Source organism: Phoenix dactylifera, chromosome 10 (assembly GCF_051530095.1).
Source record: "Phoenix dactylifera cultivar Ajwa chromosome 10, Ajwa_hap1_PhDact_Kaust_v1.1, whole genome shotgun sequence".
NCBI lineage: Eukaryota > Viridiplantae > Streptophyta > Magnoliopsida > Arecales > Arecaceae > Phoenix > Phoenix dactylifera.
The window spans coordinates 27526291-27546400 of NC_143199.1; the positions used below are offsets into that span (position 1 = coordinate 27526291).

The 20110-nt window shown below is 37.2% G+C and overlaps 2 protein-coding genes across 2 annotated transcripts; one reads left to right on the top strand and one right to left on the bottom strand.

Moving 5' to 3' along the window:
- Nucleotides 1–3018: 3018 nt before the first annotated feature.
- On the top strand, nt 3019–5100 carry LOC103714064 (peptidyl-prolyl cis-trans isomerase). Its single transcript, XM_008801198.6, has one exon. It carries the CDS (start codon nt 4260–4262, stop codon nt 4779–4781), a length of 522 nt encoding a protein of 173 aa, XP_008799420.1. The 5' UTR covers nt 3019–4259; the 3' UTR covers nt 4782–5100.
- A 1891-nt stretch (nt 5101–6991) lies between these two features.
- Nucleotides 6992–16803, bottom strand: LOC103714065 (putative magnesium transporter NIPA6). Its single transcript, XM_008801199.6, has 9 exons — nt 16241–16803; nt 13431–13487; nt 13217–13307; nt 12963–13123; nt 12728–12855; nt 12444–12581; nt 8388–8480; nt 8184–8301; nt 6992–7433 (listed from the first exon to the last, which is right to left on the bottom strand). Exons 1-9 carry the CDS (start codon nt 16374–16376, stop codon nt 7324–7326), a joined length of 1032 nt encoding a protein of 343 aa, XP_008799421.3. The 5' UTR covers nt 16377–16803; the 3' UTR covers nt 6992–7323.
- Between the last annotated feature and the right edge of the window lie 3307 nt (nt 16804–20110).

Sequence of the window (20110 nt, forward strand, 5' to 3'; positions counted from 1 at the left end):
TCATAAAGTATCCAATTAGCAGGACAATTGATTTTTGAGATTTTATGATTTGTGAGGATTCTTCATTTTATCAATTCTCTGATGTGGCTGCCTTTCTCTCTTGAAGATTTGCTTCTGTGGGGACTTATCGTCGGATAGTAGGTTTGCATCCAAAGGAGACTTTACTCTTCTATGCTATTGTGGTGTATGTATAGAGCTTTTTCAGAGTGAGAACAAATTATTCTTGGATTACATGTGTTGGTGTCAAAGAACAATCTTTTAGCTATTCAATGCAATGTCTACCGTGCATCTCACTCTTAGCACGAGGAGATCTACCATTAAGATATCGCCTTATATAGCTTCCATATTTTAAAGAAAAATAAATGATAATATTAATGTCTTTAACTTAATTTACCTTCCATATATAGCTTCCACCCATGAGGAAAATGGAGAAAGAAAGAAGGCATGATATTAAAAAAAATGTTTTGTTAACAATTGAAAAAACAGAGATAACTATTAGGATGGAGTTGCCTAACCCTAGAGTTCAAGCTATATATAAGAGCTATCTAGAGTCTTATAAGTGAAGCTGCTTGTATCTCAAGTTGAAGATCCAGTCCAATTTGCTTGTTTGGATACTCACAACTCAAGTTACATAGTAAGTTGAGTTACTCATTGAAATATAACTTGTGGCTAGCTTGTGACAGATCAGACACATTATTAAAATAGCCTCAAATGAGCTGCATGCTTAAAGAATGGGTGGTCAAGTAACAAATCCCTTCAAGCATCTCCCCTTCTTTCTTTCTCTTTTCTTTTTTTTTGGTAGAATTAAGGGGTCACTCCAAATGTTACAATCCAAGGAAGAAACAACCAACAACATCCGAATTGATATAGTAAAGGAGGGATCTTGAAAAATTCTTAGCATAGATTCTGTGAATGGAAGCTAAAGCCTTAGCAGCTATATTGGCAAGATGTTCTACTAGCATATTTCTTTCATGATAAATGTGCAAAATCCTAATTACTCGATATTGCAAGAGATTGTAGAGGATGAAAGGAGGGAGAATCTCCCTAGAGTGAGGAACACAATACACTATTTATGTGGGGTGAGGCTAGATGCATGATTGAAGAGAACTCGTCTCCAACAATTTGTTCTTGTATGGCAAATGACATAGACTGAGGTTTGCTTCCCTTGAAGATTTGAAGGCTCCTTGCCAACCAAATTTGCCAAAGTGCATATGCAAAGAGAATTCTGTTATGCTCATTCACCCAATTTGCAATGGTTTTACAGAAAGTCGAGGCATGTCCCTAGCTATTTGTGATTGCAAGGAAGTAGACGGGTGATATGATTAAAACAATCTGGAATGGCAACATCAAAATAAGAGATGGTTAATTTTCTCGACAACTTCCCCACCCCACCTCTCTTGCATAGCAGGTCAGCAATCTAGAGTGAAGGAAAAGAGTTATTTGAATCCTACCTCATGCCAATATCTGCGAGAAAGTAAGCACCTAGCTATGGGCCCTGATGTTCCAAACTTATTTGAATTCTCTATTGTTCCTCTTCAAAAGTGAGAATGCTTCTAGATAGACTTGTTGAGCACTGATATGATTTCATAAACTAGAATTCCAGCAAACGATGCCAGGTTTATCTCTCATGGAGAGAGGAGCAGATAGAATCACATAGGAGATATGCTTAGGAAAGCACTACTTAATGAGATGTGTTTTTCCGGTTTCTATTTTGATCAAGGAGATCGTTGGCAAGGATTTAATTGTTGCGCAATATTAATATCAAAGGTGATCGCTATACTTGATAAAGAGACTATGGAGAACCAGGATCACTAAGGATACAAGCTGAGCAAGCATCACTAAGAGATCATAGTATTTGATCTACAACTAGCCTTCCTCCAATGCCGATGGCTTTCTTGCATGTTGAGCACTACTTGGGTGAATTGTAGGACAACCAATCACCTTGAAAAGTATATTTTTCAATGATCATCTTGTTGTAAATTTTTACACAAAGAGGAGAAAATACAATTGTCACAAAGATTTTCTATGTTGTGTTTTTGTTTCTATCATAATCCTTTGAAAGAAAAAACTGGAGGGTAATGCAATCGTAGCAGACTTTTGTATTATATTTTTGTCTTTTCATGATTCTTTTGTAATGCCTATCATCCATCAAGTCTATGATTTAATATTTAAATTATCTCTTTCGCAGTAGGATCGGTCACCAATATGATAAGAAGACATCCACCAATGAGGAAAAGGGAAAAAGAAAGGAGGCATGGTATTTAAAAGGAGTGCTTTGGTAATAGTTGAAAAAAAAGGAGATGAACATTAGAATGGAGTTGCCTAATCTTAGAGTTTAAACTACATATAGAGGCTGTTTAGAGTCTTGTAAGTGCAGCTGTATACAACTTAAGTTGAAGATTATTCGCTTTATTAAATTGTAATGGCTGGATATATCTTTCCTCTTTGTGTAATATAGGTTAAATCTCAGACACGATATCCAAAGATAACAAGCATGTCATAAGAAGTCAAATATTATCATAGTGCTATCCACTTTATTAAATTGCAATGGTTGGATATATGTCATTGGAGGAAAAAGTAATATGGATGGATGGCTTTGATTGAAAGTTAGATTTACACGGTCCAAAGGCTTTTGTTACATTTATGATTAGATAAGATTTGCATATGACATATAGTTGAAATTTTATTTTTGCCACAAATTTCTACTGCATGCCTGAGTGCAGCACATAAAAAGACCTTGAAACTTGTTTTAGATATACATTGTAGATTTTACATTTGCATTATTGTCTAAATCCCAAAATCCATTAAGCATGCACCTAGTTTTTAAGGGAAATAAAGGTTATTTATGAAGCCGATCAAAATTGTGCCCTTTAAAGTCGAAATGGAAGGTACATGCCATTCGTAATTTTTTTTTTTTTTTTTTTTTTTGCAGTATCAAGGTTGCTACCACCCACCCATAAAATAAGCAAGCAATAGCATTTATGATTAGGAAAAAGCAGATAATGCGTTGTGCCCCATAACTGTCATAAAAAAATTCTTTTCAACACACCTTGTTACAAGTTTTATAAACCAATTTTAGTATCGCCCTTATCCAATTGCACAGTGTAGATGGACAGCATAAAAGTACGAAGTGCCCACAAATCATGGCTCCATTTGAATTCTATCCTATACTTTTTGTTGCCTATCCAAGTGCACTTAATTCCTAACCTTTAAGCAAGAGCATAAATGTGTTGAATTTGGTTGGGATCCATGTAAAGTCTAACCCAATTCCAGTAAGATAGATCATGTTTGGATTTATATTTAAATTTTATTCCCACATCCAATATTCACATTCTCTTTAATGGATTATTAAAACAAGTATACATGCCAGTAGGGCTATAATTTTTCGTTTGCCCCCCTTTTTTTTATTGATAAATTATTTTGCCTTATAAACTTTCACAAAAATACAAAAAAGTTGGTGATTAAACCATCCGAAAGACCTCTTTTCAATCTCTACAATAAATATTTGTAGGGCCCTAAAGATGCTGACAATTTTACCAAAAAAAAAAGATGTTGACAATTTTAACCAATTTTTTTAAACTTTATTTATATTATGGATTCCTCCAAGTTTAGATTTACAGGATTTTGTCAAACAAATTCAAAGATTTAGATTTTTCTTAAACAAATTTTATTCATGACTTTATATAACAATAATAATAATAATAACGATAATAAATAATAGTAATAACAATATAGATATGAACATTTTTTATCTAGACAAAATTTATCATTTTCAAGTGGGTTTGGATCTTATCAAATATCCAAAGTTCTAAACGTATTGGTTCACATATGTTTACAGCCCAAATTTTGTTACTAGATGCCATTTCTAGCTATGGTGTTCTACAAATCGTTATGAGGTTGCTCTTAGGCGTAGCAACTGAGGAAGTCGATGATTTAATATTTTAATTCCCCGGGCGCTCACGTGCCGTCCGCCTGTCCCTTCCCGAGAATATCGCAACAAGTGGCAGCCGCAGATCCCACCCACACCTTCCCCTCGCCTCCTCTTAACCCCCAACCCTAACCCCTGGTTAATCTCTCCAACCCTTTTACGCTTCCAGACGCGCCACGTGTTTGAACCAACGGTCCAGCTTCATCCATGGACGAATGCCTCCTCTATATAACCACCCAAAACCTTGCCATTCTGGATCACGCCAGCGCCGGAGAGAAGCCCTCGGAACCCTTGAAACCCTAACCCCAGATTTCTTTCTGATCGATCGGCGATGGCTCAGAACCCTAAGGTCTTCTTCGACATGGCGGTCGGCGGTGTGCCGGCCGGCCGGATCGTGATGGAGCTGTTTGCGGACGTGGTCCCCCGCACGGCGGAGAACTTCCGGGCGCTGTGCACTGGCGAGAAGGGCACCGGGAGGTCCGGCAAGCCGCTGCACTACAAGGGGTCGTCGTTCCACAGGGTGATCCCGGGGTTCATGTGCCAGGGCGGCGACTTCACCGCCGGGAACGGCACCGGCGGGGAGTCGATCTACGGGTCGAAGTTCGAGGACGAGAACTTCGTTAAGAAGCACACCGGGCCCGGGGTGCTGTCGATGGCAAACGCGGGGCGCAACACGAACGGGTCCCAGTTCTTCATCTGCACCGCCACCACCTCGTGGCTCGACGGGAAGCACGTCGTCTTCGGGCAGGTGGTGGAGGGGCTGGAGGTCGTCAGGGCCATCGAGAAGGTCGGATCCCAGAGCGGGAGGACCTCCAAGCCCGTCACCATCGCCGACTGCGGCCAGCTCGCTTAGATCGATCCATCGATCTCCCCCTAAATCCCCCTCACCCCTTCTGCTCATCGTGCCAGTTGAAATAATCTGCTGATCGGTTCGTCGTCGTTCCCCTTCTTCGTTGGATCGCGTTTGATGTCGTCATCTTATCTTTGATGTCTTGGAGTTCTTATGTCATGATCTGTGTGTTTTGGTGGTGTTTTCTTCTTTCGCCGCCCTATCTTTTTTTACCTCTCTTGTATTTTATGGTTTATCGTGTCTGCTTGTGGGGGAAGAGAGCTTTATCTGTAAGACTCTTTTTTACCTGAGTACCAACGGTAATAAAGTTATCCTTTTACAAGAGGATCGTGTTTTCCCCTTCCTTTCTTCGATTGAGCGGTTAAATATTGCTGTTTTGGAGATTTCCATGCCTTCATTGCTGTGAAAGTGGAAATTAGGGTTTCGATGCTCAAAAATCGCTCCAATTACCATAAAGATTGAATTTAGGGTTTGGATTTTGGACGATTCCAGATCTGGATTCGGTTTGGGATTTGTGTTTGTGGTTTTGAAATAGAGACGCGGTCATTTAATTTTCTTTACTTCGATCCGATCGGAAGCTTAAAACTGATACATCCTCATGAAGCAATTATAAGTAAATAAAAAGAAATTTACTCTCAGTTGAATGGTAGTATAGATTTAGGATCTTATTCGTGAGATCAGACACAATCCCTGCATGTCGATGTTGGATCAGATCCGATTCCTCAAAAAATTTTAGTCCAATCATGCAGAAATATACAAACAGATTCTATAGCAATTTTATTTGGATTTGATTATATCTATATCCGATCTCAAAAGGTTTATTAATCAACCCAAAAAGTGAAAAGGGGAAAATAATAGCCTGCCTCGCCCTCTGATATTTTCGGTGCGGAAGTCCTTGGCCTTCGCTTTGCGAGGCGATCGGAAGGAGAAAAGTCACGCATGTGACATTTGGGTGGGGCCCTGGGACACAGATATATAAAAAAAAAAAAGTACCAGCAACTGATGGTCATCTTTTTTTTGGTTGCCCAATGGTAGCGTTAGAACTACGAGACCATCTTACTTTCTCTGCACCTTCCTTTTTATTTATAATAATTTTCGATGTACTCTAGAGCCTACGAGACTATTCTATGTTCTAGAACAATATAATCTATCGAGCTGCTAAAATTTTAAAAAAAAAACAAAAAAGCCGGGCTTGAACAGGCCCATATGACACTAATGTGATGACAATGATTACAAAACAAAAAATTAGGTAGCCAGTGGCGCACCGCTTGAGGTTATGTACTGTTTAAACATTAAAGATTTGGGTCTATGGATTAGAGCTATCTGGCTATTCCTGTTAAGGGTGTTATCATCTTCTTTAGCTATTTTGTTGTTTTCGTAGGCAAGATTCTCTTCCTTTATCCAATTGCGAACTCGTAGCTTTCATTTATCGGCCTTTTTTTTTTTTTTTTTTTGGTGAATCAACTGTTCATATTGCTCTAATATGACCACAACCAGCTACATCGGAAGCAAAAAAACTAGACAAAGCAGAAGGAAATGAGAATTGCTAAGTCCAGCAAACGAGACGATCCAGTCAGCAACTTGATAGCCCAACACTTCCGTAACATCCGTCACATATTGCCCAGAAGCGGGTACTCCACTTCCTCCCACCCCTCCTCTCAAAGACGCGCGATCAACGAGACGAGTCCTCCTCCAGAATGATGCAACCAGCCTATAAAACATATCTCGCATAAAAAAGCCCCTTCCATACTAGCTTTCAAGAGATCAAATAGCTTTCCTTAAGGGAGGAATAGATTCCTTTTCTAAATAATGCTATTCGGATACTTTGGTTAAATTGTTGGGAATCAAATAGGCCCTCAGAGTACATGAGGAATACAAAATCACAGCAGAGCAAAATTTTTTTACATGCAGCTAATAACCTGTCCTACGAAAAATAATTCACCTTAAGACATACAACCCACCATTCTACCTTAAAATGATTGCATCTCAGTAATCTCTCTTTTCTGCCTTTTTTTTCTTTTTTGTCCTGGAAGCTCAAACCACCTAAAAATGATTGCATCCTGATCATTTTCAGAAAGAAGAGTTGCTAATATAGCTATTTAGCATGTCTCTGGGCACAACTAGGACAGGGACTTACAATCTAATGGAACGAGATTGATTCCTCTCGAGCAATCTGAGATGCTACAATTATATGGCCTGCCTGAGTGGCTCGATGAAAGTGCGAAATTGATGGGCATTTCTGAATTTATGAACCACAGTATTTCACCACAACAGTCTAACTTGCGAACAACTATGTACAAAGAAAACATGCCTTGCAAAATTGCCAAACAAATTATTCACTGGCTGGCTGGCTATGCCGTACCCTCTGCAACGACGGTATCCAAACTTGCCTGCTTCAAATGTAAAAACTGCAAAAAAATTAACTCATCTCAACTTCAGCTCCATGAAAGAATAGAATAAAGTGCCGAATGGAACGACTGTAGCCCCTCTGTTTTCACCAGGCGCCTACAAGAACATGGCCCATGTAGACTTCTTTGATACAAGATCACTTGACGTAATCTGGAGAATCTGAACTTAGTAACATCACAAAATGGTCCTCCTCAACACTCTTCAACGTATCAGCAGATCCTCTATTAATGTACCAAGATATGGAAGCTGTGTCCAGTAGCCAAAAGGCAATGCATTAGAATAAAACATGTAGAGTAAAAAATCATAATCTCTTTGTAAAATATGCAAATAAGCATTCCTGGAATCGTGCCTCCAGCGGCCTATACTACAAACTATGAATGATGTGTTTAGTTTTAGCTAGTTGCATTGGAGAGGTACAAGTTTTCGGACATTATTTAATCAGAGCATATAAAAGCTTTCTGAAATATTTCAAGGAGGATGAGCTAGAACTTTCAGCTGTTAAATGTTGGTTTCTATGGACAATTAAGTTCAGAGATATTGCAGCAAGGAGGGTGACTTGAATTCTAGAGATGCACAACAAACTCTATAGAAGTGATAAAAAAGATTTGACTAGCTCTGAAAGAGGTGTAACATTTATGAGAACAGGATTGTTGTCTAGTTAGGGCATACTTTTCTGAAGACTGACAAGGTAATTACAAGGGAGTGTTCCATCCAGATAAGTGAAATCATAAGACAGGCCATGTGGATAAGAGTTTTAGTCAAAAAATGAGAAAGTAGTCCCAGACTTGGGGCAACTAGCTACTATTTCATAACTAAGCAGGTTTGTGGCTCCATTTTGTAGTTAAAGGGGAAAAAAAGAAACAAAAAGTAGGGCAAGAGAGAGGACACAAACCCTGATCCTAGTCCTTCTAAAGATTTTAGAAGCACCATTCAAAACTGGTTCCATAAAATCAGTTCTGCATCTTAATGCTATTGCAATACTCATTCTGTCCATACCTGCTGTAGGAGCCATTTCCTGCTCTCTGGCTGTGTGCAATAAGACTGTCCCGGAAAGAACTGTTATAAACCCGCACAATTCAGAAGCTATATTGCTTACATTTTGACCAGACCAATCCTGTAGCCATTAAGAAAAGGATAAGAAACAAGACTTAACCAAAGCATTTCGATACAAATGTACATCCAACATTATTCAAAGCATACCTTGAACATTATCGCACTTGCCACTATTGTGAGAGTAGTAAACATGACATAGTAAATTGGGGAGACAATTGCTGTATTGAAGGTATCGAGTGCCTGAGGGAGGTAACAGGTAAAATTCATTAGATTGTAAAAGATGCTGATCCTCGCACTGATAAATCTGCATAAACCATCGTTGCAAACAACAGGTATGCCATCTAACGAGCAATGGACGTATTTTCGTCAAGCATGCATTCCAAGAACATAACCGATCTATTCCATTTGAAACAGGGTGATTCCTATCCATGGCAAGCTAGGCAGAATCTGATAAAGAAAGATTGCCAAAATATTGTTAACAGCTCCTTTGAAGTGCAGTAACGCTACATTGCTAGTACATACCACTTCATTGCTTAACTGATTATTCCTTTAACCACATGTCATCGACAAATATAACTATAATTAATCCATCTTTTGGGAAAAAGAGAAAGATCACCTCTCTGTCCATGTAGCATCCTTGTGGTTTGTGACGGCGCCCAGCATTTATAAACAGATTTAATGCATGTTAATTGTTTTTGTAGAAAAAAAGTGGAGCCAAAACTCTAATTTCAAAATGTAACCAACATGGTTGTAGATTTATGTACCTCATGAAGACACACGAGCTCAATTACATCATGGAAAGTTAAAATTCATTATGTTAAGAACAAGCAGCACTCCAGGTTCTGGACATCAGAAGTGTCAGTCAAACCAACATATGCACCAAAAGGGATTCTGATATGCTAATGTACAGTCAGAGAATTAATACCCTAGGGCAATGAACTAGTGTGGACTCATTAAAGCTACAAAGTTCATACAGCTCTAGCAATTGCCCTCAGCAACACAGCATGTGGCATGAGAGCTTATATAGAACTCTTGAAATACTTTAATCAAATATACAATGCACCCAACCTTACATGCTTCATCATGCAGGCATATTTGTGGAAAACAACTGGATGGAAGAAACAGAAAGATGAACAAAATAGCTGCAAGATTTTTAGTTATGGAGTGGTGCTGATGCTTTTTCCTATTTCCGCGAGTCAGCCTGATCCTTGCGTTGATCCTTCTATAGTAAGTAGGAAGACAAGATCGCAAGGGAATCAATAGTTCCATGCCTTCTACTTAGGCAACCCGAATCCGCGTATATTTGTGGAAAACAACTGGATGGAAGAAACAGAAAGATGCACAAAATAGCTGCAAGATTTTTAGTTATGGAGTGGTGCTGATGCTTTAGTAATTAATTGAATGGCAATTGATGGAAAAACATGCTGCAGTGATGTTCTGGGATCATTTTTATAAAGGCATCGAAAGAGTCTTAATAAAAAAAGAGAGGGAAAATTTGTTGAACAATACCAACTAGTCACACCGGTAATAATGCTGGGAATTAAAGAGAAAACATGCAGAAAAAAAGGAAGGTGGAAATAAAGTTTGTATTTCCCAGGACAAAGTAAGAATTCAAAGTAGTAGAGTACAAGGAAGGAAATAGAAATAAAATTAAGAGGCTTTGAAGGTAGCATAGTTAAGACATTAGAAATGATATTAGGCCATGTGGAATAAAGGTCAGATAGGGCATAATATATTTTGACTGAAAAATTTGAAAAAAAAAAATGAATAGATCAAAGAGAGAACATTGTGCAAGTTGTACACACAGAGGTGAAGTTTTAAAATAAATGCCAATCCAATATAGATGCAATGGCACTTATTAATCAAGGACATTAAGAATAACTAAGATATGGATTTCAGTAGTCATATATCTGGAAAGACCAAGAAGTAGTAGTATTGCTGGGAATAAAGTGACCGTGAATTGATTTTGTAAGTACAATTGGAGAGACCAAGGAACTCATCATATGTCAGAATTACCAAAGAAGGAAAAGTAGTAGGAAAAATGTGAGTAAAAAATGTATTTCTGATCAGAAAGGAATTAGGAACCAATTTACAAAATGAAAAAAATGGTTTCTCTTTAAAAGAAAAGAGGAAAAGGATGGATAGGAATTGTAAGTATATTTTTATTTGCTTTATAGTAAATCATACTTACACCAAATGGCAATAGGCAGCGACTGAGATAAAAGTAAACACAAGGAAGTTGAAGTTTGAAAATGCAAATAAATATGAAACATAGAGTGATGTATAAGTCAAAACATGAATGATACATCAGTCTCATGACCAGATAAAGGTGATGGGCTGGTGCTGAGTTGAGAACCATTTATGAAGAAGCTCAAGTAAGGGAATATATCATGAGTGTATGCATATGTGAATGTGTATATGCATACAAGTGTTTGCGTGTATGTTGTAAGTAAAAGGTAACAGAACTGAAAGTTATGAACATTATGAGTCACCAGTAAAAGCTAAAAAGGTGATATGCATATGTATACACTTAGTTTTAAGCTTATTTAGGGTCATGGTTTCAATAATGATGGCCTTAACATCATGAGAAGTTCAAATAAGAAATATAAGAACAAGATTTTTCTCCGTTCTAATATGACAGTCCAATTGCACATCTTATAAATTTACCATTTTTCTACAAGATAATAGAAGTTATTACTATGGAAGGTGAAAATATTGTAAACACGTTACAGTCGAGATAACAAGCAAAAATAAATCAGTTGCATGTGGATATTACATCAAATTTAGCAATTCTCGACAGAGGAATGATTCAACTACTTTCATAATCGAAATCACAACCATAGATAGCAAGGTTTAGAGCCTGCTAAAAAACTAATATCTCCTGCAGCTTGCCGCTTTTCTCATACTTGTAAATTGGTTTCTACAAAGAGGAAATTGCATATCTCTCAAACAAGGATAATGAAAACTCAAGAAAGTTACAGATTTAAGTTCCAAATGCTGTTAAGTCGTGGGTTCGAGATAGTTTTATTGCTTTCAAGATTGGAGGTGGCCCTACAAACAATTTTGATAGGTCAGTTCTTGCTGAATTGACGTCACTAATCTCAAATCCAGAAACGTTGAGGCACTTCAAACTAAATTCATCAAATCCACCTCTTCATGTTGCGGAACTGAATTGTGAAGGTGCATGTAGAGGTAGCGTATGTCTGGTGATGGCGGTGTTATAAGGAACACCATAGGCAGATTAACTTTTACATCCTTTCATGGGTTTGAATCCAATATTTCCAATGAAAAAAGTGCCCTTCTTGATGTTTGGAACTTTGCATCCAAGGAGGCTTTTCTTCTATCATTTTGGAATCTAACACTCAAAATCTGAATCAAAGCTTCGCTAACTGGTTCAGAAATTCGGATTGCTGACATTAAATCTATATGGTGGTTCAATATATTTAAAGAAAGCAATTTGGCTTAGGATCGTACTGTAAATCTAGCTTGTGATACCCAAGAAAGTCCTGTTGTCAACTCTTTAACCCACTTCCAGCTGTCACAAAATGTTCTTTAACACCGGATCATATGGGCTTTCGGTGACCTAGGTTCATGTTTGTTAAGATCTCCCACTAATAACCTAATGGGCTTTCTTTGCTATTGTTATATTTATTTTTTCTCTTTTTAATCCTCTTTTTATTTAAATAATCCATGCTAAACACTCACCCAGGACACAGGGTTATTTTTCTTAAGAAGAAAAAAAAAAGATAGAGTATAGACAACATGTAGAGAGAGAGTTGCCGGTAAAACTGATTTCAGCCATGAGTATATATAAAGCAGGTCATAGATTATTTTTTTTTTTTTTTTGAGAAACTAGAACTAAAGCAAGTAAGAAGTAATAATACTTTATGGTATCATGTAGAGCCTTCCATGATAAAACAAATTAATTTTGAAAATAAAAGTCTGCAGATATCGCCCTTGACTGAATGTCATTAATAAAGGACCATCATCTGGCATGATATGAAGCAATTATAAGTAGTCATATTCTAATTGTTATATACTGCAAACCTGGATTCAAGCAACCAGAGATAACCTCTGCAAATATGAACAGAACGAGACAAACAAAAATAAATAAATCAAAGGATAATCACCTACAGAGACCTTAGACTAACGCAGACATCAAATATGAATAACAAGATCCAACAAAATGCACATTGTAGAAACCTTGTTCAAGTAGTTCAATTGAGCGATGACACAAACGACGGCAACTATGACAAATAGCCATGTCTGTGGATAAGCAATCTGACTTATTCCCTCCAATGTAAGTTTTATTGCAATTCCAATGGCCTTGATGCTAACAACCTGTGCACCCCATCAAGCAAAAAGAAATGGAGCTTGAGAATAGAACAAGATAAGAAGAAAATTTTTACCACATTTATGGGTACTGAAAATTCTGATAACTGAGTGCATGTGATTCCCAATAATCAGCTCAAGGAGAAACAATGTACCGTCAGTGAGCCCGTTAGGGAGCAGATGCCAAGGTAAACTAATATGTTGGTGTGTCCATAACGAGGTTCAAAGTGTAATACCAATGCCAATACAATTGATAATGCAGCTCCAGAGTAAATTAAAAATGCTGCAGACAGGACAAATGCAAGAAAAGAAATTAATCACATTACAGAACTGCCTAGGTATTTGACAAACAGTATAGTGAAGAAAAATGAGAATCATTGTCCATGATACCAGGTTGAGTAGCCAGATTCCAAATTTCTTCTACAGAACTCAGAGAATGCTCCTGAGGTGCGTGAATTACGATAACAACTGAACCGACGATACAGGATACACACCCCAAAACACCTAGTTTCTGTAATCGTTCTTTCAGCATGAAGTGTGCCAAAACAGCACTATTTGGCCCATCATCAAAAATATAAATTCTCAAAATCAGTAGGACCCAATTAGATATATTTAACACAGAAAAGTGTTTTTTTTAGTTTTACCTGACAATAATACTCAATGCACCAAGAGGAGTTACAAGAACTGCAGGGGCAAAAACATAAGCCACAAAATTTGCCACCTCTCCTATCATCACTGGTTGTAAAGAAACTTGACTTCAGACAAAGAGATTTTGCCCCTCTGACTACCAATATTTTTTTTTTAAAAAAAAACATGTGAATATAATAAGTTATGACTCAAAATCTACAAATAGCTTACTTGTTAGCATGCCAGCCCACCACAAAGGCTCTAATAGGTATGCATACCCTCCAAAACCTACAGTATAAAAGGAATAAGGCAATAATTAGAAAATAAAGTTCAAAACGTATGGGAAAGAAATGAAGTCTTGCTAGAAGAATCACATAGAAGATCAAAAGATTTTGAAAACCAGCAAGTTACTAGATGGAAATAACCCAATGTATTGCATTTTTTTTTTCAAAGTTCATGATGATTCTAAGCCAAAGAAAGTAAATAAAAGACAACAAATGAAAGGAGAACATCAATTTGGTATTTTCTAGCAAGACATGATGTTTACCTAGATAAAATTCGCTTACTCCTGCAGCACTAAACAATAAGATGGAAACAAAGATGTGGCAGTTTTTCTCTGACACCAACCCAAAATTTGAAGCTTATAAAGAACACGTAAGGCAATTGTATCCTCACACCACCTCAACCTCATGAGAGTATGTAAGCCACAATGAAAGAAAATAAGGATTGGAAGTTTCCAACTTGAAGAGCAAGGGAGAATGGTTTAGGATGATATGGACAATAAGTAATGAAGAATCAGGTTCACCATTTAGGCACTGACCTTTCCTCAGAAAAGATAAGGTACAAACAGGGTGAGAATTTGGTAGTCACAAAGAATGTATAAAGTTCCAATAACAAGAAATTAATAACTTCCAAGTTATCAGATACAACAACTAAAGCCTACCCAGTTAAGAAACTTTTCTTTCGAGAGATTATGATTTGCAGCTGGTTTCTTGTTGAGGAAAAAGAAATGAATCTAGCTTTGATTACTTTCAAAATTTTGGTTTCTAAAAGTGCTTGTAACATATGGCACCTTTAATATTTCATTTTTATGTGAATATCTTATTTCATTGACTATTTCCCCTTAGGACTGTGGCACATAAGAATTGGAAGATAAACCACAGCCTAGGTGCCTTGCACTCCTAACTCTTTGTCCCATTTTTTTTCTGTTGGCCTCTCTGGTTTTCTTCCACCTATTATGCAAACCAAAGATGCAGCTTTTCCAGCTATATGCACATAATTCAATATAAAGTTTGGAAGGTGCCTATTGTTGATAGGATCAATTTTCTTGAACACCTTCTTTATCATGATACCCTCTCTCCTTTTCCATTTTCTAACGTTGATAGGATCCACTTTCTTAACATTTCTTCTTCAGCTAAATCTTTGTCTTTTCCCTTAAAATTTGCAAAAGAGAGCAAAAAAGGGCAGTAATATCTATGGAACATAAAGTGGGTAACATCCTATAAAGTAGAAAGACATTTGCGAGAATGGTTTTGGCTTGTCACTAAGGCAAAAGATGAATTATGAGGCATGGCATAATTTAAAAAGAAAAAGAAAAAGAAAATCAAGATCATGGAATCTCTCCACAAAAACATTGCATGATACATATACTCCGGATAGAGAATAAAAAGTTGCACTGGTCTTTTCCAATGAGATTTGCTTGAAAGCATGGAAATGAAGAGAATGGAGATGAGTTTGCCCTTCATCAATAGCCAGTTAAGGTTGGTTCTTTTCATCAATAACCAACATTTTGCATGTTTTGAATATTTAGAGTTAAGCACATTTGATGCATATAAGAGGAAGTATTAACTATTATGATCCCAATCGGTTTCAAATATTTTTTATTATTTTATTTAATTTCTCTTCATGCTCTCCCTGCCAGAGAAAGGATTAAAACAAGAGTGTTTATGAGAGATGAGACTGTCTATACAGTTATGAAAATTTGAGACATGTGGAGGTACCTTTTTCTTGGAGGGTCAGTGGGAGCAGAGGCTGGAAATATGGAGTCAAGGAGCCAATATTTCAACAAGAAAGTATGTGCTATGATACTAGAGACAGTTATGAAATGGGAAAATGGTTCTTTCCTTAACCTTAACGAGGACTCTCTTATTTGTGACATGGTTGAAGGCACATGCAAGGAGAATGGCATAAGTCGTTCGCTGTTGAGGTGTAGTTCTAATGTAATGAGGGATTTCCAACCGGAGATTGTTAAAAAAGAGATGAGAGAAAGAGAAGGAAGGCAATGACAAATTCAAAGATACATGCAGATAGCAGTTGATTGGTATAGATAGGCACTTAAGACAGTGTTTGATTCTTAATTATTAGATCATTCTAGCTCCAATTGTTAGCTTGAAGATGTTTGAGTAAGAGAGGTATTAATCAAGCAGACATTACCATGAATCATGTCTATACGTTTGATGATGATAAAGTTACTACATCGAAATATCAAAGTTTTCATATCCAAATCACTAGCCACATAGTTAAAATATGTTTGAGAACAATAAAGTAACACCATCAAAATATCAACGTTTTCATATCTAAATCACTAGCCACTTAGTTAAAATCAAGATTACTTACTAGGGTTTGGTATTACATTAAGAAGAGTAGCTAAAATGAAAACCTCAAACATTGCTGGACTGAATTGATCATAGGCATTAGCTATAAAGAATTGAAATTGTTTCCAAGGACTTCTAATCTCCAGAGCCAATTCCTTTTGCAAGATTAGTCTCAAATCTCCACAAAGATCTGGATTTTTCATATTAAACGGTAAGAGCATAGGGAAATCAATGTATAAATTTTAGATTATATTGCAAGCTTTATAAATTTCTTCCAAGAGCAACATTAAATATGAGGAACAATAAGCCATCAAGCAAGCTTGAAATCTATATTATAATACTCAATAGGCATTAAACACATAGAGTTTAGATTTTTTTTTCCCCATTGAATATATTCTTCTATCCCCAAATCATAAAAATAGGAGCACGAGATCTAGGGTTTCTGACCAGCAGAGATGCCGAATCTGCCGGCGCGCTTGAGCCCCTTCTTCTTCAAAATGAAGCTGGCGCCGATGAACGCGCTCGACACCACGGCCAAAATCAGACCTTTAGCGTTGTCCGACACCCGCGTCATCGACTCCATGCCCCTCCCCTTCTTTCCCTTCTATCCCACTTCTTATATCTTCCGATCTTTCTCTAGATATCTTCTCTTCGCCTTTTCCAGAGACAGGGGGGGAGAGAGAGAGAGACAGAGAGAGAGGAAGGAATCCGGCGACACAAAAGGCGAGAGATCACCCGCGAGGTCGAAATCAAACAGGGGCGAGCTCCAAATCGAATTCCCCCTCCCGCCTCTAGAATTTGAATCCCAACCAGAGAAAAAGATCGGCCCTTTGTCGTCTTCTAATCTAGGCGGAGAGAGAGAGAGGGGTAAAAAAATGTGGGCAAGGAGAGGTGGAGGAAGCGCGAGGGAGAGGTGGCGGCGTTTGGCGTGACCGGCTGTCTCAAGACCGGTTTCCTTCTGGTTGCGTCCGTGTAACGGTTTCCTTCGCAGCCCAGCTTCAATACCCAACTCCGACAATTCTACCGCATATCTTATGGGCCCCACGAGATCTTTCAATCATCCCACGCCATCTGGTATGGGGACTCTCTTGGGTTTCCACTTGGGCTTCGTATCTCATATACTCTTATTAATTAATCCTTCGTATCTATACTCGTATTTATTAATTGATTCGGCTCACCATAAAAAGAAAAAAAAGGTGGACGTTTGGTGATTGAAACGGAAGAAGGGAACGGCTGTACTAACGAGATGGTAGCACGGTTGGAGCATGACTAAAATTTAATCAGAATAATCCAGATTCGAAATGCACGTGCGTCAATTAAATGCGGGGATCGGATGCTCTCTGCCTAGTTTATTCGGTGGAGTAGCCATCTGGTCTGCCGGTATTTAGGTAGTGCTGGTGTGACATACTCACATGTGGAAAGAGCTGTCATGTTGGTGGGGCTCCTTGCGGATGGAGAAAGTATGAGTAAAATTTATCTATTCGTATCGAATATTCTTCAGTGGAAAAGAATCCAATGAAGGTATGAGTAAAATTTATCTATCTGTAGGAGGAGGTCCTCCTCACTCTCTCTCTCTCTCTCTCTTCTATCGTCTTAGCAGCGCGCAAAAAAAAAAAAAAAAAAAAAAAAAAGGCGGTGGGGAGGGAAGGAACCGTTGAACGGCTGTGCTGGAACTTGGGTGGAAGGTGGGAACACGCACGACGCAGGGTGCGGCAAGTGGGTGGGGCCGACCTCGGTGACGTTAAAAAAAGAGCATCCGCAGCGGGGCCCCAAGCTTGGCATTTTCACAAACAACAAATGCCGAGTTTGGCATGGCGGGAGGAGGATACGCGAGACCGTAGTTTAAAATAATGATGTTGTAGCATTAGTTCAAGAGAGTGGCATTATAACTATTATAATGTCAATATAATGATTTCGGTCACCTCCTAATTATGTTATTGAGATAAAAATATATAAAAAAAAGATAATGATCATTTTATATTATAAGCAACTATCATCATTTTAAACTTCTCTTCTAGAAATTCCTCCAAAAATGATAGTATAATGGTAAAAAATGTATATTTTTATTTAATAAAAAACAAAAAAAATAATACCACTATTTTTTTGTTATTGTTGGTTATCATGCTACATAAACATATGTTAACAGACTTGATGGATTTTATTGGTACAAGAGTTACAATACATTTTTAATCTTGGTTGCAATCTTGTAATTGTTCTTTTTGCACACAAGATGGTAGAAAAAGTGGGTTATATTTTGCTTGCAGGAAAAAAGGGTTTGCTTTATGAAAAAGCAAAAAATCTTCTCGGACACATTTTCTTAAACAAAAATTCCATAGACAACACTCTATGTGCATTATATTGATCTGGTTAGATAGAAAAGAGAAATTTCTTTAATTTATTCAACTCTAAACTTTTAAAAGAAATAAAAAATAAGAAAAGTACGAAAGTAGGGTTGAGGTTCCTATTTCTTTCTTCCTCTTTTAATTAAAAGAGGTTAAAACTCTCACAAAATAATTGTTATTAATGGAAAATTATTTTTTAAAAAAATCTGGAGCGAAATTTCGACTTCTACATCAATATTATTTTCAACCATCTTGTCTAATTCTTCACAAGATATGAATTACAGCCGGTCAAACTCTCTCTAAAAAAGAAACTATTACATTGAGTGGTCTATTTGGAGGCGTAAACGTCATTATATAGTTTCAAATGACATAATATCATAGATTTCGCAAAGTTACCTCAATAGAAGGTCATGATGAGAATTATGGCCACCAAAAGTCTTAGACACGTAATTTAACTTCCTGTGCGGTGGATATTGTTTCAAATTTGATGATTTTTTTAGATCATATGCAAAAGGGCCTCGTGTCATGTTATTTTTTCGGACAAAGCATATGTCATAAGAGACAATTAGAGCTACGCCTCCTATTTGTTCAGGGCGGGCGGCGTGAACTCTGATTCGAACTCTCCTTTTACCTGCTCCTTCTATCACCATGGCCAACCGACCAAAGATCCTAATTAGTTTCAATGAAAAGAGATATGACCAGTCCCTCCGTTCTTGATTCTCCTTCCTATTGCTCTCAGCGACTTTGACCAAACCGCCAGATAACACATATCTCCTCCACGAGGCGCCGAAGATCTCGTTGGAAGGAAAATAGTAATAACATGATTAATCACAAAGCATGGAATCATAGTAGAGAAAACAAATGCATGCTTGTTAATCTCTTCATAATCTTATTGATGTTGAATCTTTCAAACAAATGGCAGTTGACTATGAACTTAATAGGAAGTAGATTTAAAGTTTTGTAGCTGCGAGAAAAGATGAACCTTGACTGAGTATATATGGTCTCGCCCACATTGGACTTCCTACATAGTCTAATATAGGATGGGTTTAAGAATTTGCCCCTCTAGCTAAACTCGATTATAATATATATATATATATATATATATATATATATATATATATATTTTAATAAATATATATATTGTCAGTGGATTTGAGCCCTAGACTTTAAAGATATATAATCTCTACCCCTACTAGTAAGCTACAAAACTTATTTGTATTTAAATTATTTACCAAATTATTTATATATATTTTTAATTGATATTATTTTCCTACATTTTTTTTTGTAATTTTGGATCACGTACCTAACCCGACCCGAATAGCTCAATCCGAACTTGAGCAATTTTCCCTCAGTTAATCTTTACTAGGATCGGGAAAATTGGAAAACCATAGCTCTTACCCGAATCCATTTAAAAATCTACTATTCGAACCCATCCTAAATCCGACGCAAAATTTACCTAAAAATTCCAAACGCATCCTATAAAAAAAGGGCAAATCCATCAACTAAAAATTGCTCAAATCTTACTATACAGTAAAAATTAAAGGGTATCAAAAGAGGGAAAGTGGTAAGGGCTATGGTTTTCTTCGATGTCATGTGAAATAAGGAGAGGTAGCAATTATAGAAAGATTAAACTTCTAGGCACTGATAAACGATCAGGGTTATTCTTTTGTGTGAAAGAAGGATTCACTTTCCTATGCATGAATCTACCACCGGAACATCCACCGTATAGTTCTCAAAGCACTCCAAACTCCATCCTTCATCTATGTGCACAAATCTCTAAGCAATCCGTAGATGATCCAACAATGGATCCGTATGATGGAAGGTGAATCCTTTTTCATACAACTTGATCCGCTGATAAAATTGAAGTTTTGGATATTACGTGAAATGGTTGAGCGTGAAACTAAAATGGATCAGTAAATGGAACGAGGATCTACGAATAAATTCCAAAGAATCTAAGAGTAATTTTCTGCTATTT

Excerpts from the sequence above, each read along its gene's own strand:
- LOC103714064 (XM_008801198.6), top strand. The coding sequence starts at position 4,260 with ATGGCTCAGAACCCTAAGGTCTTCTTCGACATGGCGGTCGGCGGTGTG.
- LOC103714065 (XM_008801199.6), bottom strand. The coding sequence starts at position 16,376 with ATGGAGTCGATGACGCGGGTGTCGGACAACGCTAAAGGTCTGATTTTG. Across the intron at positions 12,856-12,962 it reads GAATCTGGCTACTCAACCTG|CATTTTTAATTTACTCTGGA; the intron begins GTATCATGGACA and ends TCCTGTCTGCAG. Across the intron at positions 8,302-8,387 it reads CAAGTGCGATAATGTTCAAG|GATTGGTCTGGTCAAAATGT; the intron begins GTATGCTTTGAA and ends TAATGGCTACAG.